Source organism: Oncorhynchus gorbuscha, unplaced genomic scaffold, assembly GCF_021184085.1.
Source record: "Oncorhynchus gorbuscha isolate QuinsamMale2020 ecotype Even-year unplaced genomic scaffold, OgorEven_v1.0 Un_scaffold_3800, whole genome shotgun sequence".
Classification (NCBI taxonomy): Eukaryota; Metazoa; Chordata; class Actinopteri; order Salmoniformes; family Salmonidae; genus Oncorhynchus; species Oncorhynchus gorbuscha.
The window spans coordinates 1-25,470 of record NW_025747962.1 but is presented as its reverse complement, the minus strand read 5'-3'; the positions used below and the strand labels follow the sequence as shown (position 1 = coordinate 25,470).

Below are 25,470 nucleotides of genomic sequence, written 5' to 3'. Positions count from 1 at the left end.
TTCCTCTCTCTCCTGTGTAAAACCTAACCAACGTTACTCTTCCTCTCTCTCCTGTGTAAAACCTAACCAACGTTCCTCTTCCTCTCTCTCGTGTAAAACCTAACCAACGTTCCTCTTCCTCTCCCTCCTGTGTAAAACCTAACCAACGTTCCTCTTCCTCTCCCTCCTGTGTAAAACCTAACCAACGTTCCTCTCTCTCCTGTGTAAAACCTAACCAACGATCCTTTCTCTCGCTCTCCAAACCTATCCATCGTTCCTCCCGCCCTCCTGTGTTTCAGAGAGTGTAGCTCTCAGAGGGGCCCTGCTATGGCAGGACATGGTACAGTCCTCCACACAGAGGGGCCCTGCTACAGTCCTCCACACAGAGGGGCCCTGCTACAGTCCTCCACACAGAGGAGCCCTGCTACAGTCCTCCACACAGAGGGGCCCTGCCACAGTCCTCCACAGAGGGGCCCTGCTACGGCAGGACATGGTACAGCCATGGTATATCAGACCGTATACCACAGGTATGACAAAACAAATATTTAACCAGTTTATAATAGCATTAAGGCACCTCAGGGGTTCGTGGTATATGGCCAATATACCACGGCTATGGGCTGTATCCAGGCCTTATTGGTTAAATAACCCACAGCGTTAGATATATGCTCAGATGATTTTGACAGGCTACCTTTCTGATTACCAGTTTAGTTTGCTAAAAGTTAGCTCGCTAGCTGTAACTACCTCCATTCATAGACACCAACTATCTTCAGTGTCTATTGCTGAAGGCATCTTCTTCCTGGGGACCTTCGTTAAGAACCCTGACTCTTGCTCTAAACATGAACCGCTTGCGGTATGATTTTGGGAAACATAGGGAACGTAACTTTAATATCAGCGAGAAAGTAATACCTTTTTTTATTTTTTAAAGGTTAAATTATTACACACCTTCATAGAGTTAGTGTTCCCACGGCCAGATCTCCATGTTACGACGCTCGTTTACAGAAGTCAGACATGACCACTTGTGCTAATTAGCTAACGTGATTTCCCAGTTTTTTTGTTTTAAATTATATTTTTTACAACAAAGAGGTAGAAATAACTAATGATGATATAACGCCCTTTGTGTAAGAGCTGTTTGAAAAGAAATCCTGGAATTTCAGCCTGTTCTGGTCCATATCATGACATCACAATCTGATCAGATTGATTCTGACCAATGACCAATCATCCTTTATTTGCAGATGAATCCTCCTACTTTGAAGGGGTACGCGGTTAGTCTCTAGAGCAGGACTGACTAAACCGGGGCCTGCTTGTCAAACTTGGCCCACGATAACGTTTCGTTTGGCCCGACAAAAAGGTTTCAGATTTCTATCAGTTGGGCTCTCAACTTACTGGGTTTTCCCACTCCATGGCCAAATGAGTGGAATTACATGAAATGTGTGATACAATTGTATAACTGTTCTCTTCAACCCATGGCACAATATGCAGAATTGCAGGAAATGTACTTTAAAAATGTATTTGTTTCTCTCTACCAAATCTCTCTTAAGCTGCGTTTACACGGTACAAGGAAGACGGCAAACCGGATGTCATTGTTCAACCGTAACTGCTATGCCACTATGCCGACGATTTTTGTGTCTTTCGTCGAAACGCAGCATTAGGGTCCCCCTAAAGTCTAGGTAATAAGGTAATGATAACGTGTTGTTAGGTGTCAAGTTAGGGCCACTAATTCTACGATTCCTTAAAAAAAAGATATTGCTTCAAGACCATAAAAAGTTATTGTTTACATATTATACTTCTAAATAGATCATATCTATTTACTCCGCCCATGGCCCACCACTCAGATAATATTTCACCAATCCCAAAAGGTTTGAGCACCCCGGCTCCAGTCTAGACGAGCCTGTCCGCCAATCAGGGCTGTGTATGTAAATATATGTACATTTGTATCACCACAACCAGACTGAGCATTTCAATGGCAAAAGGAGGCTCAGGGAATTAAATTATTTTTTTAAATATGGTGTTATTTTACTGAAATAAACACAGTGATTTAGTAATCATACAGTGATGTTTTAAATATATTGTTTTAAACACTGCATGGGGCTTTAAGTAGCAATGTGACATGATCTCTGGCATTAAATCTGATATTGGTATCTCTATAACATATTAGAGAAAGGAATGCATCCAGCCCAATACAACAAAGCAGAATATTTCACAGTGATAATCATTCAATAGTAACATGAACACAGGAAAATACAGGAGTTTGATCTGAAAATAGATTTAGTCATGAAACATGTCCTTAGGGGTATCAGGTAGCCTGGCGTTAGAGAGACGGGCCTGGAACCAACATGTCGCTGGTCTCAATTAGGTCCACTATTGCTCTAACTGATAAACACAGCTGTTCACACACAGGTTCATTTTGGAGAAATGTAAATACAGCACTAATTTCACCTATACAAAAACAAAGGATGTCACCCAGTGTACTCTATCTTCAATAAACACAGATATTAAAACTGCCTACTAAAATTGTCATCCCGACTCTCAAGACTTTGTAAAAAAATATATATATTTATCGTGATTAGATCCAAATTGGTCCACAAGGACCTCCATGCAGAAAAACCTTTTACTAAACTAGAATGGTTAGATCTCTGGTCGTTTCATCAGAATCAAAAAAGAAAAACCTATAAACTAGAATGGTTAGATATCAGAATTTGGGCTGTTTCATCTCTCCATGCAGAAAAACCTTTTACTGATTTAGATCCTGGTCGATCAGAATCAACAGGTCCTTGGGCTGTTTCATCTCAGATCTTAGAATGGTTAGATCGATGCTTCATCAGAATCAACAGGGCCTTGGGCTGTTTCATCTCTCCATGCAGAAAAACCTTTTACTAAACTAGAATGGTTAGATCTCTGGTCGGTCTTCATCAGAATCAACAGGGCCTTGGGCTGTTTCATCTCTCCATGCAGAAAAACCTTTTACTAAACTAGAATGGTTAGATCTCTGGTCGGTCTTCATCAGAATCAACAGGGCCTTGGGCTGTTTCATCTCTCCATGCAGAAAAACCTTTACTAAACTAGAATTTACTAAACTAGAATGGTTAGATCTCTTTACTAAACTAGAATGGTTAGATCTCTGGTCGGTCTTCATCAGAATCAAACTAGAATGTCCTTGGGAATCTGTTTCATCTCTCCATGCAGAAAAACCTTTTACTAAACTAGAATGGTTAGATCTCTGGTCGGTCTTCATCAGAATCAACAGGGCCTTGGGCTGTTTCATCTCTCCATGCAGAAAAAAACCTTTTACTAAACTAGAAAAAACCTGGCAATATCTCTGGTCGGTCTTGAAAAATGTCTCTAATTTAATTAATATGCCAATCCCTCAGCCATAGTTATAACAGGCAATATGTGCTCTGTTCAGAATCACTAGAAGCAGCAGACAAGGCGATCAATTTCTCCTTTGTTATTTTATTATCCATGGGAACCCCTGGCCCAGGCCATTGATCAATCAAAGAAAATAACATCAATACGCAGACGATATTGTACTATATCTAGACAATGTATCTCTATTGCTCCCAAATGCATTGAAGATCATAGATAAAATTCAGTTTAATCTCAAATGTAAAAAAATGTATCAAAACCAAATAAGCCCTAATGCCTCTCAAGATCCCGATGGAGGACTCCATCTCTACTTACAGTTATAGATCTGTCACTCTCACTGAAAGCAAGTCTAGGAAGCCGGTAGATATGTTCTATGTGCCCTATTTCTATGCTTCCCGTTCTTAAGATTTGCTTTTGCATCTTTAACTTTCAAGTTTTGTACACCAGCTTCAAAACAGACAAAAATACTATATTTTTGTTTATGGAAAATATATTTCACAGCGGTTTAGATGGTACAATGATCCTGTAGTCTACACTATACTTGCTTGTTTTGTCACAAACTGAAATTAGGTTTACCATTAGAATTTTACCAACCAGGAAGTGGCAAAGTTAATTTCTTCTTCAATGTTTTTAGTGGCAACCCACAGGTACAATGTGTGAACTAATGAATATAAAATATATGAACAGAATATGAATTTAAATATTGGTACCTGTAACCCCCCACCACACACAAAGTCGCTGGTTCAAATCCCTGGCTGGTTCGAAGTCTGACTGAGAAACGCAATGGCTAAGGTGTTGCGTTGACAGTCTCTGGACCTGATTTGAAGTCCCCGTCAGGGCCGATGTCTCCCAAATTTGCTGCAGTACTCTGTCTCTGTTTGACTCTATTCACATAGAACTTAATGCCCGACCAGTTTCTGCTTTAGAGCTCCACAGGTTCTGACTGGAGGCATTTGAGGCAGTCCCTCTTTCCAGGAACTTGGCCACTCTATGAACGGCATTATGTGTCTCTCTACTGCTGCTCCCTCATCAACGATCCACTTTCATCTCACAGTGTTTCTTTGGGTTGGCTGGGCGCCTGTGCGCCGGGTTTACTGGGCGCCGGCTCAGCTGGGAGACAGGACGGCTGGGCGCCTGTGCGACGGGTTTGCTGGGCGCCGGCTCCGCTGGGAGACGGGCCGGCTGGGCGCCTGTGCGACGGGCCGGCTGGGCGCCTGTTGAGAAAAGGTTGCTTAAAAGATTGCAAAAATGGCAGCAAAGAATGGAAAATAATATCACGATTTTCATATTTCACTTTTTGGCTCAACAGGAGTTGACAATGTTGCAGCTGAAACAACCAGAGAAAGACAGAGAGAAAATGAATATAAAATATATGAACAGAATATGAATAAACGTGACCATTTCCAGGCAAATTTCCTGTCTAAAAAAATATATACAATATTATAATACTTGGAGAGCTAGCCTGACCTACAAGGTGTATAAACCATCCACTTGGAGAGCTAGCCTGACCTACAAGGTGTATAAACCATCCACTTGGAGAGCTAGCCTGACCTACAAGGTGTATAAACCATCCACTTGGAGAGCTAGCCTGACCTACAAGGTGTATAAACCATCCACTTGGAGAGCTAGCCTGACCTACAAGGTGTATAAACCATCCACTTGGAGAGCTAGCCTGACCTACAAGGTGTATAAACCATCCACTTGGAGAGCTAGGCTGACCTACAAGGTGTATAAACCATCCACTTGGAGAGCTAGCCTGACCTACAAGGTGTATAAACCATCCACTTGGAGAGCTAGCCTGACCTACAAGGTGTATAAACCATCCACTTGGAGAGCTAGCCTGACCTACAAGGTGTAACAAACCATCCACTTGGAGGGCTAGCCTGACCTACAAGGTGTAACAAACCATCCACTTGGAGAGCTAGCCTGACCTACAAGGTGTATAAACCATCCACTTGGAGAGCTAGCCTGACCTACAAGGTGTAACAAACCATCCACTTGGAGAGCTAGCCTGACCTACAAGGTGTAACAAACCATCCACTTGGAGAGCTAGCCTGACCTACAAGGTGTATCAAACCATCCACTTGGAGGGCTAGCCTGACCTACAAGGTGTATAAACCATCCACTTGGAGAGCTAGCCTGACCTACAAGGTGTATGAAACCATCCACTTGGAGAGCTAGCCTGACCTACAAGGTGTGACATTTAACTTACATTTATTTTGGGGTTCACTGAGAGTGGACAGTGCTCCAGCCAAAACAACCTCATTCCACTTGAAACTTTTGAATTTGCCAGCAGACTCCGCGACTTTGTGTCGTCCTGACGTCAATGCACAGGATTCCACAGCGCTGCCAATGTTCATTAAGTTGTATCCCATTTGAACAGCCAGCGTCGGACGGTCGTACGTTTTGTTCTCCTCGTTGTAGCCAGCAACAGCTCTCACTGCCGTGATGACGTGAGGTAAATTACTAGGTATGACCAAGTCCTCAAAGCACATCAGAGGTGTACACGTCCTGGCCGTGATGAGGAGTCTTGCCACCTCTCTCATTCTTTGCTGAATGTATCCGTTTCTTCTGTCATCTGGCTGTAGTTTGTTGTACAGCTCCTCTCCCATGAGGAGGATACATTTGTCATTTTTCACCACAAATGAAACTCGGTCGGAGTTCATACCACAAACGATCTTCCAAAGACCTGTGCTGACGTAGTCGGGTTGAGGACACATCTTAAACGCCATTGCTGACTGAATCCTCATCTTTGGTCCAGGTTTTGGTTTTTCAGCTTTGGGGTTCAGAGGGCAGTATCTGACATGCTTCCGTAGTGACTTTCGAATGTACAAACCTTGACAGTACAAGCAGTGGGTGTAACATCGAGTGGATCCTGGCACTTTGGGACGGCAACAGGAGGCCATCTCTCCACTCCCACGTCTTGCTACGGCAACATCATGCACCCTCTGACAGATCCTCTTAGCTGGATAATGAGCCCCAGAGTCTGTTTGGATGTTCTTGTCTTTGTTGCCGTCTGAAGGGCTGATCTCAGTCCCCGGGTTGTTTTCATCACATAAGTTGGACAAATCAGATGGTTCGTTCACCACACCACTAGAATGGCATGTTCTCTTCACTGGTTTACGTGCCTCAGACTCTTCTTTAGTGCAGGAGCTACTGTCTGAAGAGTTTCTGTCTGTTACGGAGATGTTTTCCTCACTCCAGGTGGAGAAACTAGATGCTTCATTTGATTCCACGTTACTAGAATCCTAAGAGGGAAACAAAAAGGAGAGATTAATGTAACATGAAAACTCCCGGACAGCAGAGATCCCGTTTTGGAACGTAGATATGTTCGTAGAGTTATCATATTAAACATTGTACAGTGCATTCTGAAAGTATTCAGACACCTTGACTTTTCTCCCATTTTTTTTACATTACAGCCTTATTTTTCCCCAAGCTTGAAGCGTCATACCCAAGAAGACTTGAGGTTGTAAACGCTGCCAAAGGTGCTTCAACAAAGTACTGCGTAAAAGGTCTGAATACTTGTGTATATGTGATAGGTTATACATTTGTGCAAATTTATAAAAACTGTTTTTGCTTTGTCATTATGGGGTATTGTGATGTCATTATGGGGTATTGTGATGTCATTATGGGGTATTGTGATGTCATTATGGGGTATTGTGATGTCATTATGGGGTATTGTGATGTCATTATGGGTATTGTGATGTCATTATGGGGTATTGTGATGTCATTATGGGGTATTGTGATGTCATTATGGGGTATTGTGATGTCATTATGGGGTATTGTGATGTCATTATGGGGTATTGTGTGTAGATTGATGAGGGGGGGGGGAACGATTTAATCCATTTTAGAATAAGGCTGCAACGTAACAAAATGTGGAAAAGGGGGTCTGAATCCTTTACCAAGTGGACAATTCTGTGGGAATGAGACTCAAATGTTTCACATTAAAAAGTACACTACATGACCAGAAGTATGTGGACACCTGATCGTCAAACATCTCATTCCAAAATCATGGGCATTAATATGACGTTGGTCCCCACCTCTGCTGCTATAACAGCCTCCACTCTTCTGTGGAGCCTTTCCACTAGATGTTGTAACATTGCTGCAGGGACTCTCTTCCATTCATCCACAAGAGTATTAGTGAGGTCGGGCACGGATTTTGGGAGATTAGGCCTCGCTCGCAGTCGGCGTTCCATTTCATCCAAAAGGTGTTCGATGGGGTTGAGGTCAGGGCTCTGTGCAGGCCAATTTCTTCCACACCAATCTCAACAAACCATTTCTGTATGGACTTCGCTTTGTGCTCGGGGGCATTGTCATGTTGAAACAGGAAAGGGCCTTTCCCAAACTGTTGCCACAAAGTTGGAAGCACAGAATGGTCTAGAATGTATGCTGTGGGGTTAAGATTTCCCTTCTCTGGAACTAAGGGGCCCAAACCATGAAAAACAGCCCCAGATCATTATACCTCATCCACTAAACTTTACAGTTGTCATTATGCACTCAGACAGGTAGCGTTATCCGGTCATCCGTCAAACCCAGATTTGTCCATCCAGCCAGATGGTGAAGTGTGATTCATCACTCCAGAGAACGTGTTTCCACTGCTCCAGAGTCCAGTGGTGGCGAGCTTTACACCAGATGGCGATGTTAGGCTTGTGTGCAGCTGCTCGGCCGTGGAGACTCATTTAAATGAAGCTCCGACGAACAGTTAATTGTGCTGATGTTGCTTCCAGAGGCAGTTTGGAACTCTGTAGTGAGTGTTGCAACCGAGGACAGACGATTCGTAAGCTCTACACTTGGCTCAGCACTTGGCGGTCCTGCTCTGTGAGCTTGTGTGGCCTACCACTTTGTGGCTGAGCCATTGTTGCTCCTTGACGTTTCCACTTCACAATAACCACACTTGCAGTTGACCGGGGGCAGATCTAGCAGGGCAGAAAATTTGATGACTGACTTGTAGGAAAGGTGACATCATATGACGGTGCCACGTTGAAAGTCACTGAGCTCTTCAGTAAGGCCATTCCACTGCCAATGTTTGTCTATGGAGATTGCATGGCGGTGTGCTCAATTTTACACACCTGTCAGCAACAGGTGTAGCCGAAATAGCCGAAGCCACTAATTTAAAGGGGTGTCCACATACTTTTGTATATATAGTGTCTGTCAAACAAAAAAACAATGATTGCAAGGTTAAACAAACCATACAACTACTGTATTCACAAGGACAACTTTGAACCATTTCCACAGAATGTTTTACAAAAAACACATGTACTGGAAGACCAATGCAGATAGAAAGTCAGAATGACGGTTGGTGCCGTCATTCTGTTACCAGAATTTGCATCTTACAAAAGTCGTCCTTGTGCATAGAGTTTGTATGGTTTGTTTCACTTTGCAATCATTGATTTTTGTTTGACATACATTTCATTAATTTCTCCAACTTGACAGGATTTAGAAGTCTGCTGTTTTGGGTTCACCCAAGGAGTACTATAGACACACATCATTATATTTACTTTGTCCATTCTGTGAGTGTGAGATATTAAGGTTGTGATTTTGCTTGCAAATGTAATGTCCATAATGCTGGAATTGTCCATATACTTTATATTTAAACATGTATATATTCATGTTCAGATTTTTTTTTAGTATTAATTTTCATTAAAGAAATTTCTTTCAGAATCTCAAGTAATCATTTGGCTGTTTTACCTACAATTAAATGCTGCCTTTTTGTGCTGTTCTACATGTATACTAACACAATAAATAAAATATAATCTTACTTGTTCTGAAGAAGTGCTGGGACTCTGATGAACTTTACCGTTTTCACTCTGAGATGCAGAACCGTCTGGATTTACTGCAGAGAGGAGCTGAGAGTCACTGGTTGGTTCTGATATGCTGTAATCCTCTCCATCAGGTTCTGTTTTGATCTGTTCAGTTGTGTTGGTGGGTAGAGAGTCCCTCTCTCTGTTCTCCAAGGTTTGGTCAAGATGTGAGGGCAGAGGTGGGTCCTGTTCATAGTCACTTTTCACACAGGCAGGAATCAAGACGTCTTTGGTATCAGGTTCCAAACCTTGAGGCTGGTCTTCCTCTTGACTGGTCCTGAGTTCCTCCTGTTCCTCTTTAATCTGTGTGGGCTCTGGGTCCTCCTGCCCCTGACTGGGGCTCCTCTCCTGCTCACAGTGCTGCTGCTCATGGGGAACCTCCTCTTCAGAGACAGGAAGAGAGAGCTGCTGGGAGTCTGGAGGGAAGAAAAGGAAAACAAATCAAACCAGAGTTTATTCACGTACTGCAGGATGCAGCAGGATGCAGCAGGTGTAAACAGTGATTGCAAGCTCTTCCTTAACAATGCAGTTCAGAGGCTGGTGGGAGGTGCTATAGGCGGAATCAATAGAACTGAGTCCAACATGTGGTTTCCATATGATTAATACTGTTCCATTTATTCCATTCCAGCCATTACAATAAGCCCATCCTCCTAAAACTGCCCCCACCAGCCTCCTCTGATGCAGTTATACTGGTCATATAAAGTAATAGACGAGAAAAAAAAATGGGGGTGATAAGTTGAAGATACTGTATCCCTGGAAAAGGGATGTTTTGGATGTTTAAGGTTTCTATCACCCCGCTGAGGCTGGTGTGCCACACACACACGATGCTCCTTGTTCCCTCTGGCGAGTGATCTGTGTGATCTTCAGACCTGGGTTCAAATACTATTTGAAATCATTTCATACGGAGTTAAACAGATAAGACTGAGTGAACCGTGAGTACAGATCCCAAACTCACTGTGTCAGCTAGAGTAGAGCTACTGTCATGTCAATAAAAGGTTTTTAGATTTTAAAGATGTATACAGTCCTATAGACCCTCAAAGCAGGGTTGACATACATTTAACCCTAACCATTCCAATGTATTTAATAGAATTTAAAAAACACTATTTATGGAAGTGGTGATTTTGCTAGGTTACTACAGGAAACATGCTTGTTTGGGTCCCCCGGGTGTGGAGACAGACGGGTTAATAAACTGCAGTCTAACTGTGTGTGTGAATGACTAAATGAGTATAATTATTTGATGAATAATTTTGTTTCCCCACAGTAGTTATTATTACAAACCTGCTCGACGTAACTTGATTTCCGGGTGGAAAACCAAATCCAACAGCCGCTGTAGACGTTTGTTCTCCTCCTTCGAACGGGAGATTTCTTCCCGGTACTCGATCATCTTTTTTTCAAAGACAGCCGATATCTCCACAGCGGCCGCTGTCAACCGCTGAGTAAGAAACGTATTCAACTCCATCTGTAATTTGGGAATTTTACGGTCTATAGAGCCACATGTCAACAAGGAAAATAAACCAACGCTCTAGCTATTCACTTCCTGCTTTAATTCTTCTTCTTTTGGATTTGGTTGTCGGATTGCATCCAACTTTAAGGTGCATACACCGCCACCTACTGTAGGGAGGAGAGTGGTGTGAGGCCATTCACAGTCTACCGACATTACATTCTTTGATACAATAATACAATATTGGGGACAAGGGATATTGCCACCCATTCCACTATTGAACCCTATCTAGTCCAACTCTAGACCAGTGGGTTGAGAAGACAAAACCCTACCACTCCCCCTGCAGCTCTTCTGCAGTAAATCCTCGCAATCCCAAGTATTTCTCTACTGCTGCCACCACAACCTCTATTTTCTGTGACTTTCAATTAATTTCCGCAGTACAATTGACGACCACGACTATAAATGATAAAACGCCCACCTTGCTGAAGCAAATATTCTTCCCATCACGGTCTCTTGATCTCTCACAGGAATCCTCTCAGGATCCCTCACCCTGTACCCAGGTTCCTCAACCACTCTCTTCCCTGCTTCAGCATACCACACTCCCTGTACTACTGTAACCCTGGCAACCTCAATCTGCCTTTCTCTCACCTGACACCTCCCATCTCCAGCCCCATGATCACCCCCACAACTTTTCACATCATACAGGTTTCTCCGATCAAATAGCCTAATCTAAATCGAGCTCAATCAAATACAAAATGCACTGTCATGTTAAGAAACAACATATTCCATCCTTTCAACAGCGTCATGCTCCAGAGAGAGAAACCCATCACAATCCTTATCCCTTATCTCGTAATCCGGAGCGCCCTCTCCCTCTGGGTGGAGGAAACACAATAAATCATCATGAGTCCACTCCAAGTTACCATCACCAATTCAACAGTCCCCAACCTCTCATCCACCCAATCTGACACCACATATGGTTCAACCAAAAAGCAAGGATCCATTCTCTTCACAAATGTCACTCCCACTGGGCCCAAAATCAACCTTGGGACGCGGGTTGAGCCCACAAAGGTTAAAGACAAACGGGAGGAATTTGGGACCAGGCAGGAGGAAGAGCAGCTTTACATTTACGAACTCAGCGATCCTCACCGCAGCTACTTCACCCTGACCCCCTCACTCTAAACTCATTCTGGAGCTCTTATCCCCGTTCTTTTAACTTCTTCTTTTTATTCTTCCATGGTGTTTTGGAACCGAACTTCAATGTTGCATGTTGTAGGACACTAGCTACCTGCAGTAACCCATCAACCTCTTATGGACGATCCACTGAGGGTAACAAATACTGGGGGGGATGAAATTTGAACGAATTTGTCACGTCGTGTGAAAGTAAGGTTTTGAAGTTGGAGGCATATTTACTTCCAGTAGGTGGTGGTAGTGCATCCTTTAAATTGTGTAACAAATGCCTTAAAACAAAATAGAAGAAGAAGAAGAAGAAGCAGAACGTGAACGGATAGTGCTTTAGTTTGTTTACATCGTAAATATAAAATGTCACAATTACAGTTGTTGAATGTGTTTATTACCGAACGATTAACAGCGGTAGCTATGGAGATATCCGTTGTACTTGAACAAAATATAGACGAGTACCTGGAAGAAATCTCCCGTTCAAATGAGGAGAACAAACGTCTACAGAGCCTGTTGGATTTGGCTTTCAACTCCGAAATAAAGTTACACCGCGAAGGTTTGCAATTAAATAATGACAACTCAAAATGCACGAATCATTTAGTTACTGTGAGCAACACTTATTGATCAAATAATTATACAAATGTAATCATTGGTTTTCTTTTCCCTCCCACCAGACTCCCAGCAGCTCTCTCTTCCTGTCTCTGAAGAGGAGGTTCCCCATGAGCAGCAGCAGCACTGTGAGCAGGAGAGGAGCCCCAGTCAGGGGCAGGAGGACCCAGAGCCCACACAGATTAAAGAGGAACAGGAGGAAGTCAGGACCAGTCAAGAGGAGGACCAGCCTCAAGGGCTGGAACCTGATATCAAAGAAATCTTAATCCCTGCCTGTGTGAAAAGTGATTATGAACAGGACCCACCTCTGCCCTCATATCTTGACCAAACCTTGGAGAACAGAGAGAGAGACTCTCTACCCACCAACACAACTGAACAGATCAAAACAGAACCTGATGGAGAGGATTACAGCATATCAGAACCAACCAGTGACTCTCAGCTCCTCTCTGAAGCCCAGGGAGGAAACATAGAAGAACGTGTTGATGGGATGGAGAGACCCATTCCCCCTCCCTTCTCTCCAGACTCCCAGCAGCCCTTTCTCCCTGTCTCTAAAGAGGAGGTTCCCCCAGAGCAGCAGGAGAGAAGCCCCAGGCTGGGTCTGGAGGACCCAGAGCCCACAAAACAAGAGGAACTCTGGACGAATCAGGAGGAACAGCAGCTGGAATCTGACAGCAGAGTATCAGAACCAACCAGTGACTGTCAGCTCCTCTCTGCAGTAAATCCAGACTGTTCTGCGGCTCAGAGTGGAAACAGAGTATCAGAACCAACCAGTGACTCTCAGCTCCTCTCTGCAGTAAATCCAGACTGTTCTGCAGCTCTGGGTGAAAACAGAGTATGTGTTGATGGGGCAGTGGAGATGCTTATTCTTATTCTCCTCCCTCCAGACTCCCAGCAGCTCCCTCTCCCTGTCTCTGAAGAGGAGGTTCCCCCTGAACAGCAGCACTGTGAGCAAGAGAGGAGCCCCAGTCAGGGGCAGGAGGACCCAGAGCCCACACAGATTAAAGAGGAACAGGAGGAACTCAGGACCAGTCAAGAGGAAGACCAGCCTCAAGGTCTGGAGTCTGAATTCAGAGTATTAGAACCAACCAGCCTCTGCAGAGTTTTAGAACCAACTAGTCTTTACAAAGAATTAGAATCAACGTCTGTAGCAAATCCAGACTGTTTTGCAGCTAAGAGTGAAAAGATAGAAGAATATGTTGATGGGTTGGAGAGACCCATTCTACCTTGAACCCTCCAGAACTCCCTGTCTTTGAAGAGGAGGTTCCCCCTGAGCAGCAAGAGAGGAGCCCCAGTCTGCAGCAGGAGGACCCAGAGCCCACAAGGTTAAAGACAAGCGGGAGGAATTTGGGACCAGTCAGGAGGAAGAGCAGCTTTACATTGGGCTATCAGAATCAACAAGCCTTTGTAGAGTATCAGAACCAACTCTCTCTGCAGCAAATCCAGACTGTTCTGAAGCCCAGGGAGGAAACATGGAAGAACGTGTTGATGGGATGGAGAGACCCATTCCCCCTCCCTTCTCTCCAGACTCCCAGCAGCTCTTTCTCCCTGTCTCTAAAGAGAGGTTCCCCCAGAGCAGCAGGAGAGAAGCCCCAGGCTGGGTCTGGAGGAACCAGAGCCCACAAAACAAGAGGAACTCTGGACGAATCAGGAGGAACAGCAGCTGGAATCTGACAGCAGAGTATCAGAACCAACCAGTGACTCTCAGCTCCTCTCTGCAGTAAATCCAGTCTGTTCTGCAGCTCAGAGTGAAAACAGAGTATCAGAACCAACCAGTGACTCTCAGCTCCTCTCTGCAGTAAATCCAGTCTGTTCTGCATCTCAGAGTGAAAACAGGGTATCAGAACCAACCAGTGACTCTCAGCTCCTCTCTGCAGTAAATCCAGTCCATCTCAGAGTGAAAACAGGTATCAGAACCAACCAGTGACTCTCAGCTGCAGTAAATCTTCTGCAGCTCAGTGAAAACAGAGTATCAGAACCAACCAGTGACTCTCAGCTCCTCTCTGCAGTAAATCCAGACGGTTCTGCAGCTCAGAGTGAAAACAGAGTATCAGAACCAACCAGTGACTCTCAGCTCCTCTCTGCAGTAAATCCAGACGGTTCTGCAGCTCAGAGTGAAAACAGAGTATCAGAACCAACCAGTGACTCTCAGCTCCTCTCTGCAGTAAATCCAGACTCTCAGTTCTGCAGCTCAGAGTGAAAACAGAGTATCAGAACCAACCAGTGACTCTCAGCTCCTCTCTGCAGTAAATCCAGACGGTTCTGCAGCTCAGAGTGAAACAGAGTATCAGAACCAACCAGTGACTCTCAGCTCCTCTCTGCAGTAAATCCAGACTGTTCTGCAGCTCAGAGTGAAAACGAGTATAAAGTTCATCAGAGTCCCAGCACTTCTTCAGAACAAGTAAGATTATATTTAATTTATTATCTAACATGTTCACTCAGCACAAAAAAAAAGCTGCATTTAATTCCAGAGACGACATGAGATGTTGATAGCAATTTCCTTACAGAAAATGAATACTGAAAAATATAAACATGAATAAATGTAAAGTAATTTAAATATGAAGAATATACATTGTTTAAAATGCTAAACTCTATGACCATATCTACGTTCCAAAAAACGGGATCTCTGCTGTCCGAGAGTTTTCATGTTACATTAATCTCTCCTTTTTGTTTCCCTCTTAGGATTCTAGTAACGTGGAATCAAATGAAGCATCTAGTTTCTCCACCTGGAGTGAGGAAAACATCTCCGTAACAGACAGAAACTCTTCAGACAGTAGCTCCTGCACTAAAGAAGAGTCTGAGGCACGTAAACCAGTGAAGAGAACATGCCATTCTAGTGGTGTGGTGAACGAACCATCTGATTTGTCCAACTTATGTGATGAAAACAACCCGGGGACTGAGATCAGCCCTTCAGACGGCAACAAAGAGAAGAACATCCAAACAGACTCTGGGGCTCATTATCCAGCTAAGAGGATCTGTCAGAGGGTGCAGAGTGCTTCACCAGAGGTTGTGTGCAGTAGGGTGACTACCCCATCAGCAGCTCCAAGCTCCACACACGTCATACCAATGTCTGTAGCCGACAGTAGAAGATCTAAGAAACGGTGTTGTCGGTACTGTGGAAAGGCTTATGTTAAAATCGCGAGACACGTGCGGATTGTGCATCGGGATGAAGTGGATGAGGCCAAGGCCTTCAGCTTCAGAAAGAAGTCCAGACAGAGAAAAGTCTTACGTCTTCTGAATAAAAAGGGAGGCTTTGTGCGTAATGCTGCCGTAGCAAGACGTGGGAGTGGAGAGATGGCCTCCTGTTCCCGTCCCAAAGTGCTAGGATCTACTCCATGTTACACCCACTGCTTGCACTGTCAAGGTCTGTACATTCGAGAGTCACTACGGAAGCATGTCAGATACTGCCCTCTAAACCCCAAAGCTGAAAAACCAAAACCTGGACCAAAGATGAGGATTCAGTCAGCAATGGCGTTTAAGATGTGTCCTCAACCCGACTACGTCAGCACAGGTCTTTGGAAGATCGTTTGTGGTATGAACTCCGACCGAGTTTCATTTGTGGTGAGAAATGACAAATGTATCCTCCTCATGGGAGAGGAGCTGTACAACAAACTACAGCCAGATGACAGAAGAAACGGATACATTCAGCAAAGAATGAGAGAGGTGGCAAGACTCCTCATCACGGCCAGGACGTGTACACCTCTGATGTGCTTTGAGGACTTGGTCATACCTAGTAATTTACCTCACGTCATCACGGCAGTGAGAGCTGTTGCTGGCTACAACGTGGAGAACAAAACGTACGACCGTCCGACGCTGGCTGTTCAAATGGGATACAACTTAATGAACATTGGCAGCTGTGGAATCCTGTGCATTGACGTCAGGACGACACAAAGTCGCGGAGTCTGCTGGCAAATTCAAAAGTTTCAACTGGAATGAGGTTGTTTTGGCTGGAGCAATGACCACTCTCAGTGAACCCCAAAATAAATGTAAGTCAAATGTCACACCTTGTAGGTCAGGCTAGCTCTCCAAGTGGATGGTTTGTCACACCTTGTAGGTCAGGCTAGCTCTCCAAGTGGATGGTTTATACACCTTGTAGGTCAGGCTAGCTCTCCAAGTGGGATGGTTTATACACCTTGTAGGTCAGCTCTCCAAGTGGATGGTTTATACACCTTGTAGGTCAGGCTAGCTCTCCAAGTGGATGGTTTATACACCTTGTAGGTCAGGCTAGCTCTCCAAGTGGATGGTTTATACACCTTGTAGGTCAGGCTAGCTCTCCAAGTGGATGGTTTGTTACACCTTGTAGGTCAGGCTAGCTCTCCAAGTGGATGGTTTATACACCTTGTAGGTCAGGCTAGCTCTCCAAGTGGATGGGTTTATACAGGTCAGCTAATGGATGGTTTATACACCTTGTAGGTCAGGCTTCTCCAAGTGGATGGTTTATACACCTTGTAGGTCAGGCTAGCTCTCCAAGTGGATGGTTTATACACCTTGTTGGATGGTTTGTTACACAGGTCAGGCTAGCAAGTGGATTTTATACACCTTGTAGGTCAGGCTAGCTCAAATGGATGGTTTGTTTACCCTGTTCTCTGTTTTTATAACCTTTTCAGGCAGCTCCAAGCCTGGTTTATACACCTTGTAGGTCAGGCTAGCTCTCCAAGTGGATGGTTTATACACCTTGTAGGTCAGGCTAGCTCTCCAAGTGGATGGTTTATACAGGTCATTTGCCTGGAAATGGTCATGTTTATTTACCCTGTTCTTTCTGTAATTTTTGCAATCTTTTCTCAACAGGTCCACAGCCGACCCCTGTCACACAGGCGCCTGGCCAGCCGACCCGTCGCACAGGCACCCAGCCGACCCGTCGCACAGGCACCCAGCCGACCCGTCGCACAGGCACCCAGGCGACCCGTAGCACAGGCACCCAGGCGACCCGTAGCACAGGCACCCAGAAGACCCGTAGCACAGGCACCCAGAAGACCCGTAGCACAGGCACCCAGAAGACCCGTAGCACAGGCACCCAGAAGACCCGTTGCACAGGCACCCAGAAGACCCGTTGCACAGGCACACAGAAGACCCGTAGCACAGGCACCCAGAAGACCTGTAGCACAGGCACCCAGAAGACCCGTAGCACAGGCACCCAGAAGACCCGTAGCACAGGCACACAGACGACCCGTCGCACAGGCACCCAGGCGACCCGTAGCACAGGCACCCAGGTGACCCGTAGCACAGGCACCCAGGCGACCCGTAGCACAGGCACCCAGGCGACCCAAAGAAACATTGTGAGATTAAAGAGGATCGTTGATGAGGGAGCAGCAGTAGAGAGACACATAATGCCGTTCATAAAAAGTTACCAAGTTCCTGAAAAGAGGGACAGCCTCAAATGCCTCCAGTCAGAACCTGTGGAGCTCAAAAGCAGAAACTGGTCGGGCATTAAGTTCTATGTGAATAGAGTCAAACAGAGACGGAGTGCTGCAAGGAATTCAGAGGGCAGCACCCCTGACCTGGACTCAAACTCAGGTCCAGAGACTGGCAACCCAACACCTTAGCCAAACAAAATGTTATTGTTCTTTGACTCAATAATTGGTGCATTCTGGGTGTGCTATAAAGTTCAGAAGTTATGGGCAGAGTTAGAAATCTGACTGTCAAGAGGTTTTACAATGTAAGTTTACTTTGAATCCGTCTATATGCATATTTCAAGACATGGCATATGGGGGTGCCTGAGTTGGACAATATTATTTTACTTAAATACTGGAAGTGAAATTATACTCCAACATTAAGAAAATGGAAGAATCAAACATTTTATTATTTTAAAATATTGAATACAATCTTTCTACAGACAGAAACATGACGATTTGAAGTCGTGGGAAAATGGCCCCCTTTTTTAAACTTGTTTTTCAACCCCTGAGAAACACCGTTACTGAAGCGTCCCTGGAGCAGACTTGGGATTCAAACCAGTCACTTTCCAGTTGCAGGTCTGCCTCTCAGGACATGATCAATTAAATGTTACCTGGTTAAACCATTTACTACAACTTCTACATTACAAACTGTTTTCCTTAGCTCGCTGAATAACCTAGTGTTGGACTACGGTTAGCAAAAATCACAGGTTTTCCACAAATCCTGGTTGAAATGTTCACAGAATCAGAAGGGGTTTTAAGCATGAAATCCGGAATCCTCCATCCAGGATTTCCGGAATACCTGTGAGTTTCGGGAGAGATAGCAGGGTTTCCGGAATACCTGTGAGTTTCGGGAGAGATAGCAGGGTTTCCGGAATACCTGTGAGTTTCGGGAGAGATAGCAGGGTTTCGGAATACCTGTGAGTTTCGGGAGAGATAGCAGGGTTTCCGGAATACCTGTGAGTTTCGGGAGAGATAGCAGGGTTTCGGAATACCTGTGAGTTTAGGGAGAGAGAGCAGGATTTCCGGAATACCTGTGAGTTTAGGGAGAGAGAGCAGGATTTCCGGAATACCTGTGAGTTTAGGGAGAGAGAGCAGGATTTCCGGAATACCTGTGAGTTTAGGGAGAGAGAGCAGGATTTTGCAACCCCAGTTGGGCTCTATTAAAGTTACTATTGAATGATCATCTTTGTGAAATCTTTATTGATGGAGCTGAATACTGCTTCCTACATGGTCACTTTTATGATAGAATTGGGCAGGACTCAATCATTTTGCCATTATAGAGAGATATATATATATTTGTAACATCCCAATTTAATGTCTGGTGTATTTCACATTACTCCACAACTTCATTTGGTGTCGACTTAGGGAGATAGGCTTACAATATGTGCCAATGTTACCCTAAATTACTTACTTTTATTTTCCACAACAGACAGACTACTTTTGTGTGTTTTCTCATGGTTTGTTTTCTCATGGATGCATTGTCATTGTTACGGATACAGTTATCCTGTGTGTGTGTGTGTGTGTATCCTGTGTTGTGTTTCTTTTCTCTCTTCTCCTCACAGGTGAAACCATCACTCCCCAATCAGTCAACAATCAATCATCAATCAGAAGACACACCTCCTCCTATTTCCCTGACCTATCACAGTTCCTTCCCCCATGGTTTAAAAACCCCATCATTTGTTTGTTCTAAAGCTCAGGTCAATCTCTCTGTAAATGCCATGTCTGTAGGTCTCTGTGGTTCACTCTCGCTTTGTGTCTTAAACCTCTCTTTGTTTAAAGCACCTCCATAGCACATTGTCATCACCTGTGAGTATTGTTTTTGGGTTATGGTGTTTGTTTGTTTGCTGGTGGGAAAAGGGGAAACCAAGACAAGTCGCCCATGGGCATACACTACCCGTAGGTGAACTTTGTTAAATACACTAGTTAGAACTGGGCGGACCACCCACTGTATTTTTGGTTAGTTAGTTGTTGTTAAAGTAGGCTAGTCTAGCTTAGGGGTGTTTTTGTATATTTATTTATTCTTTCCTTGGGTCCAGCTCAGCCCCTTTTCCTGCTCCCCCCATTACCGTGTGTTTATAAATAAACCTAGAGTTTGACGGTAGGTTTCTGTTGTCGTGGTTATTTCGTGCACACTTTTACTTTGTCACAATAATAATTTGCATGAGTTATGTTACGGATCTCATTACCATCCCCCCCCTAGACTGTCGGGCCAAAAGGGATTCGTAACAGTCATACACCTGTGAACAGTGGGAAAAGACACTGCTAATAAACAAAACAATGGCTTCATTCAAACATGTAAATTCCAGGCAGTTTATCAAGACATGATCAGTGTCGTTATTAGAACACACAAATACAGTCTCAGATGTCTCCAAAACATCTGGTTTATGTATGAAACCACGGTCATATAATGATCTGTCATGCATTAACTCAACTCTGTTACATTATTAGAGACCAAGTATTCGCACCCCTTGACTAGTTTTCCACGTTTTGTATTACAGCCGTGAATTTAAAATAGATTGAATTGAGATTTTTGTCACTGACCTACACACAATATCTCATGATGTCAAAGTGGAAACAGTTTTTTATATTACAAATTAGATGACATTTCTGTATTTAATTTTCAATAAATGTGCAAATATTTCTAAGAACATGTTTCTACTTTGTCATTATGGGGTGTTGTGATGGGGTGTTGTGATGTCATTATGGGGTATTGTGATGTCATTATGGGCTGTTGTGATGTCATTATGGGCTGTTGTGATGTCATTATGGGGTATTGTATGTAGATGGCGGGGGGGGGGGATATTTAATCCATTTTTAATTCAGGATGTAGCACAACAAAATGTGGAATAAGTCAAGTGATATGAATGCTTTCTGAAGGCTCTGTACACGTAAAGGATGACCCAGAGAGACAGGAGTTAACATGTTTAGTGGTAGAGGATGCAGGTCTTGACTTTGACCAAAATGAATGAGCCCTTTACAGAACACTTGATACAGGTCTTGACTTGGACCAAAATGAATGAACCCTTTACAGAACACTTGATACAGGTCTTGACTTGGACCAAAATGAATGAACCCTTTACAGAACACTTTCGATGACTTGATCACGGCTGTTACACACACTGATGTAGTCTGTTTTGCCTGCTGGGAGAGGGGAGGTCCTCCTGACTGACGAGAGACGAACATAGGTTGTTGGGCTGCCAGGGTACAGAGTAAGGTCGATGTAAGACAACTCCTCTCTATCCTTCCTCCTCTCCGACTCCATGTCTATCTGGAGCTCAAGCTGCTTCCTAGGTCCCCGTCCCCATCTTGATCGACGGACGCCTGCTCCCGGCTCTGAGACCGCCAGTAACTATTGCTGTCGTAGGACGGAGTCCTCCTTTTTAGGCGAAAACTCTTCTCTTTCTCCACAAGCGTTAGGCCCTGGTCCTCGCCCTCCTCTGTGTCCCCCCTCTTCTCTCCTGGACCCCCGGCCCGCAAGCCTGGTGTAGATCGCGTGCTGTGTTGGTAGGTCATATTCTTCACTTTCTTCTGACTCGTCAGCTGCTGCTGCACTTTGCTCTGCTGCCTGTGGGTGGCGCTGTGGCTGGGTAGTACACAGACCTGGGCACTGGCCTGGCCTTGAATGCCCTCCTCTCCTCTTTGGCCACCAGGTTCCCAGTTCCACTTCAATCCTCTGCTCCTCTTCCTCCTCTCTCTCTCCAGGAAGCTGAGAACGGTCTCTGGGGTGAGCAGGAGGAGGCCCGCTGGTTGCCACCGCTGACCGTGACACACTGATAATTACCGAAGTTAACTCTGTGGTTACCGGATGGTAACCAGGCCGCTGGCTGAGGCGTCGGCTGATGACGTCGTAGAGCGGCAGGCGAGTGTGGGCGGGCGCCGGCGAGGCCCGGAACTTCATGCCACACTCTCAGCTCGTCCAGCTCCCCGGCGCAGCAGGAAGTTCTCCAGCTCCACCTCCGAACGCGTCCTGACCTTAATGACAATAAACATCAATATTACATTAGTTTTATATAGTACTTTTAACCCAAACACCCAGAGGGGACATTTGCTCAGCACGCCTGGCATACATATAGTGTATTTATGACAGGTAGAACATTCCCTATGGAATGCTGTGTTACATTATTGATTCAAGACTCTTTTTGGGAACAATACAACTAAAAACAAAAACGTCCTCACCTTCCTCCTCTTCTTCTCCTCCTCCCTCACCATCATCCTGAATGGCTCAGACGGTCACAGTCCCCCTGGAGTTATCTGGACCTCCATCCCCCTATAGCTCTCGCCTCTGGTTCTCCTCCCTGTGTTGCTCTTAGGTTTCCTCCCTGGTTTCTGCCCTGGCTCTTGGGGCAGCAGCCTCTCAGCTGGAAGCTGGCTCTAGATGATGACGTGATGATGGCTGCTTGGGCGGTGGTGGTGGTGGTCACACTCTCTGGACAGCAGGACTGACTGTCCTAATGAGGGAGCAATAGTAAAGAAAGCTTGAATTGCAACGTATATCTTCTAGTGAATGATGCTTTGAGACCTTTGGCGCCAGGTACCCTTTCTCACATATTTACGCAAGAGGATATGAGTTGAGCACATTGATTTTTTTTTTTTTCATACAGTTAAGAACAATTTAAAGTAGAAAGAACCCCAGAGGAAGTCACATTCTCTTCTTTACCTGAGACTGTTCTGAGGGGTTTGTCCTTCCTTCCAGGCCCTGGGGCTGTGGCTGTCCTCTACAATCAGAAAGAGACAAAATAGTGAACTATTAAAAATGTGACCTTGACGGATGGATTCAGTGATTTTGTGTTGACATACAATGCTTTCAGAAAGTATTCACACCCCTTGACTTTTTCCACATTTTGTTGTGTTACAACCTGAAGTTAAAATGAATAAAGTTCAGCTTTTTCCACATTTTGTTGTGTTACAACCTGAATTTAAAATGAATAAAGTTCAGCTTTTTTCACATTTTTTTGACTAATTCATTAAAAATGAAAAGCAGAAATGTCTTGAGTCAATAAGTATTCAACCCCTTTGTTACGGCCTAAATAAGTTCAGAGTGCTTAACAAGTCACGTACGTTCCATGGACTCGCTGTTTTTTAAATGACTAATCATCTCTGTACCCCACACATACAATGATCTGTAAGGTCCCTCAGTCGAGCAGTGACTTTTAAACACAGATTCAACCACAAAGACCAGGAAGTTTCCCAGTGCCTCAAAGAAGGACACCTATTGGTAGAAAACACCTGAAGGACACCTATTGGTAGAAGAGAAGGACACCTATTGGTAGAAAAGAAGGACACCTATTGGTAGAAGAGAAGGACACCTATTGGTAGATGGGTAAATAAAAGCTGACATTGAATATCCCTAAGCATGGTGAAGTTATTAATTACACTTTGGATGGTGAATCAATACACCCAGTCGCTAACGATACAGGTGTCCTTTCAGTTGCCGGAGACGGAAACCTCTCAGGGATTTCACCATGAGGTCAATGGAGACTTTAAAACAAGAGAAAACTGAGGATGGCTCAACAACATTGTAGTTACTCCACACTACTAACCCAATTGACAGAGTGAAAAGAAGGAAGCCTGTACAGAATAAAAATATCCTAAAAACATGCATCCTCTTTGCAACAAGTGTTATGTTTGGGGTAAATGCGACACATTATATATTTTTTGCTCCATATTTTCAAGCCTAGTGGTAGCTGCATCATGTTGTGGGTATACTTGTAATCATTAAGGATTGGACGTTTTTCAGGATAACAAAATAAACTAAATAAGCACAGGAAGATAAGCGCAGGAAAATCCTAGTGGAAAACCTGGTTCAGTCTGCTTTCCAACAGACACTGGGAGATGAATTCACCTTTCAGCAGGACAATAACCTGGTTCAGTCTGCTTTCCAACAGACACTGGGAGATGAATTCACCTTTCAGCAGGACAATAACCGAAAACACAAGGCCAAATTGACACTGGATTTGCTTACCAAGAAGACATTATACAATCCAGGTGTGCAAAGCTCTTAGAGTCTTACCCAGAAAGACTCACAGGTGTGACCGCTGGCAAAGAGGATTCTAACATGTATTGACTCAGGGCTGTCAATACTTTTGTAAATTAGATACTGTATTTCTGTATTTCATTTCCAATAAATGTTTTTTTTTAAATAAAAACATGTTTTCACTTTGTCATTATGGGGTATTGTGTGTAGATGGGTGAATATTTTTTAATTTAATCAATTAAGTCAAGGGATTTGAATGCTTTCTGAAGGCACTGTTTATACACAGTACATACATTTATTTTAAACGTGACCAGGATTTCTTAATAAATTCACACTTACTGTATCTCCATTTAGAACATATTTGCTGAATTATTTACAAAAATATTGTCAACGGTAGGAGAAGATTAGCATATTGTTGTATAACAGGTGGCATATTCATGACATGCTGTTTCTGGCTCTTTCCCCCACTGACCTTCTCTCTCTTCCAGCAGCAGTTCATAATGGTTATCCTCCTCTTCTCCGTCTCCACCAACACCGTCTCCTGATTGGTCAGACACGTCAACACCGTCTCCTGATTGGTCAGACACGTCGCCTGACGTCTCCTCGTGGAAGTTCAGCTCCTCGTCTGAAAGGATTCTCTGCAGTCGCCTCACTGGCATAGAGCCAGAGCTCTGGCTTTCCCACGTGACACTGAGAGACAGGAGAGATTGAGCATCATTTAAGGTGAGCTTTCATTGTTGCTACCGTGAAAAAAGTCTCAAGCGCATCTCGGTTAAAGCCCCACTTAGGATGTGAAACGCTAAAATACCTTCTTCTAAAGCACAACAAAACAAACACTGATGTTTTTGTTCCTCCAAATCTATACTGGACAAAAATATAAAAGCAACATGCAACAATTTCTAAGATTTTACTGAGTTACAGTTCATATAAGGAAATCAGTCAAGTGAAATAAATTCATTAGGTGCTAATCTATGGATTTCACATGACTGGGCAGGGGGCGCAGCCATGGGTGGGCCTGGGAGGGCATAGGCCCACCCACTTAAGAACCAGACCCAGCCAATCAGAATGAGTTTTTCCTTGCAAAAGGGCTTTATTCCAGACAGATATACTCCTCAGTTTCATCCACTGTCCGGATGGCTGGTCTCAGATGAAGAAGCCTGATGAAGAAGAGGTCCTGATGAAGAAGAGGTCCTGGGCTGGCATGGTTAAACGTGGTTTGCGGTTGAGGCTGGTTGAGGCTGGTTGGACGTACTACCAAATTTTCTAATACCAAATTTTCTAAATTAAATGATCTGGTAACAGCTCTGGTGGACATTCCTGCAGTCAGCACGCCAATTGCACGCTCCCTCAACACTTGAGGCATCTGTGGACATTGTGTTGCACATTTTAGAGTGGCCTTTTATTGACCCCTGCAACTGTGTAATGATCGTGCTGTTTAATCATTTTCTTGATATGCCACACCTGTCAGGATTACCTTGGCAAAGGAGAAAGGCTCACTAACAGGGATGTAAACAAATATGTGCACAACATTTGAGAGAAATAAGCTTTTTGTGAATATAAAACATTTCTGGGATATTTTTTATTTCAGCTCATGAAACATGGAATCAACACTTTACACGATGCATTTATATTTTGGTTCAGTATAATAAACACTTCATTTCTCCCCGTCTTGTAAAAAGGTAGCACTAGGTTACATAGCCTACAACCACTTAACTAAAAACTCAATTCCATTTCAAA

At 44.1% G+C, this 25,470-nt stretch overlaps 3 protein-coding genes across 4 annotated transcripts; 2 read left to right on the top strand and 1 right to left on the bottom strand.

Annotated features, from left to right (window-relative positions):
* Positions 1-3,946: 3,946 nt before the first annotated feature.
* On the bottom strand, positions 3,947-10,687 carry LOC124028131. Of its 2 annotated transcripts, none has more exons than XM_046340285.1 (4): positions 10,422-10,687; positions 9,102-9,559; positions 5,555-6,590; positions 3,947-4,556 (listed from the first exon to the last, which is right to left on the bottom strand). In XM_046340285.1, the coding sequence occupies exons 1-4, from the start codon at positions 10,600-10,602 to the stop codon at positions 4,372-4,374; spliced, it is 1,860 nt and encodes a 619-aa protein (XP_046196241.1). In that variant the 5' UTR covers positions 10,603-10,687; the 3' UTR covers positions 3,947-4,371. The 2 variants fall into 2 exon arrangements, with proteins under 2 accessions (XP_046196241.1, XP_046196243.1); XM_046340287.1 differs by having other exon boundaries at positions 3,947-4,532.
* A 1,355-nt stretch (positions 10,688-12,042) lies between these two features.
* LOC124028129 (transcription factor SPT20 homolog) lies at positions 12,043-13,597 on the top strand. The gene is made up of 2 exons (XM_046340283.1): positions 12,043-12,316; positions 12,435-13,597. Exons 1-2 carry the CDS (start codon positions 12,124-12,126, stop codon positions 13,595-13,597), a joined length of 1,356 nt encoding a protein of 451 aa, XP_046196239.1. The 5' UTR covers positions 12,043-12,123.
* A 1,133-nt stretch (positions 13,598-14,730) lies between these two features.
* Positions 14,731-19,184, top strand: LOC124028130 (mucin-13-like). The gene is made up of 3 exons (XM_046340284.1): positions 14,731-14,767; positions 15,049-16,352; positions 17,155-19,184. The coding sequence occupies exons 2-3, from the start codon at positions 16,322-16,324 to the stop codon at positions 17,907-17,909; spliced, it is 786 nt and encodes a 261-aa protein (XP_046196240.1). The 5' UTR covers positions 14,731-14,767; positions 15,049-16,321; the 3' UTR covers positions 17,910-19,184.
* The last annotated feature ends 6,286 nt before the right edge of the window (positions 19,185-25,470 follow it).

Coding starts and splice junctions, on each gene's coding strand:
- LOC124028129 (XM_046340283.1), top strand. CDS start 12,124: ATGTCACAATTACAGTTGTTGAATGTGTTTATTACCGAACGATTAACA. Junction 12,317..12,434: donor AATAAAGTTACACCGCGAAG/GTTTGCAATTAA, acceptor CCCTCCCACCAG/ACTCCCAGCAGCTCTCTCTT.
- LOC124028130 (XM_046340284.1), top strand. CDS start 16,322: ATGACCACTCTCAGTGAACCCCAAAATAAAT. Junction 16,353..17,154: donor CAGTGAACCCCAAAATAAAT/GTAAGTCAAATG, acceptor TTTTCTCAACAG/GTCCACAGCCGACCCCTGTC.
- LOC124028131 (XM_046340285.1), bottom strand. CDS start 10,602: ATGGAGTTGAATACGTTTCTTACTCAGCGGTTGACAGCGGCCGCTGTG. Junction 6,591..9,101: donor CCAGCACTTCTTCAGAACAA/GTAAGATTATAT, acceptor TTTCCCTCTTAG/GATTCTAGTAACGTGGAATC. Junction 4,557..5,554: donor CAGTGAACCCCAAAATAAAT/GTAAGTTAAATG, acceptor TTTTCTCAACAG/GCGCCCAGCCGGCCCGTCGC.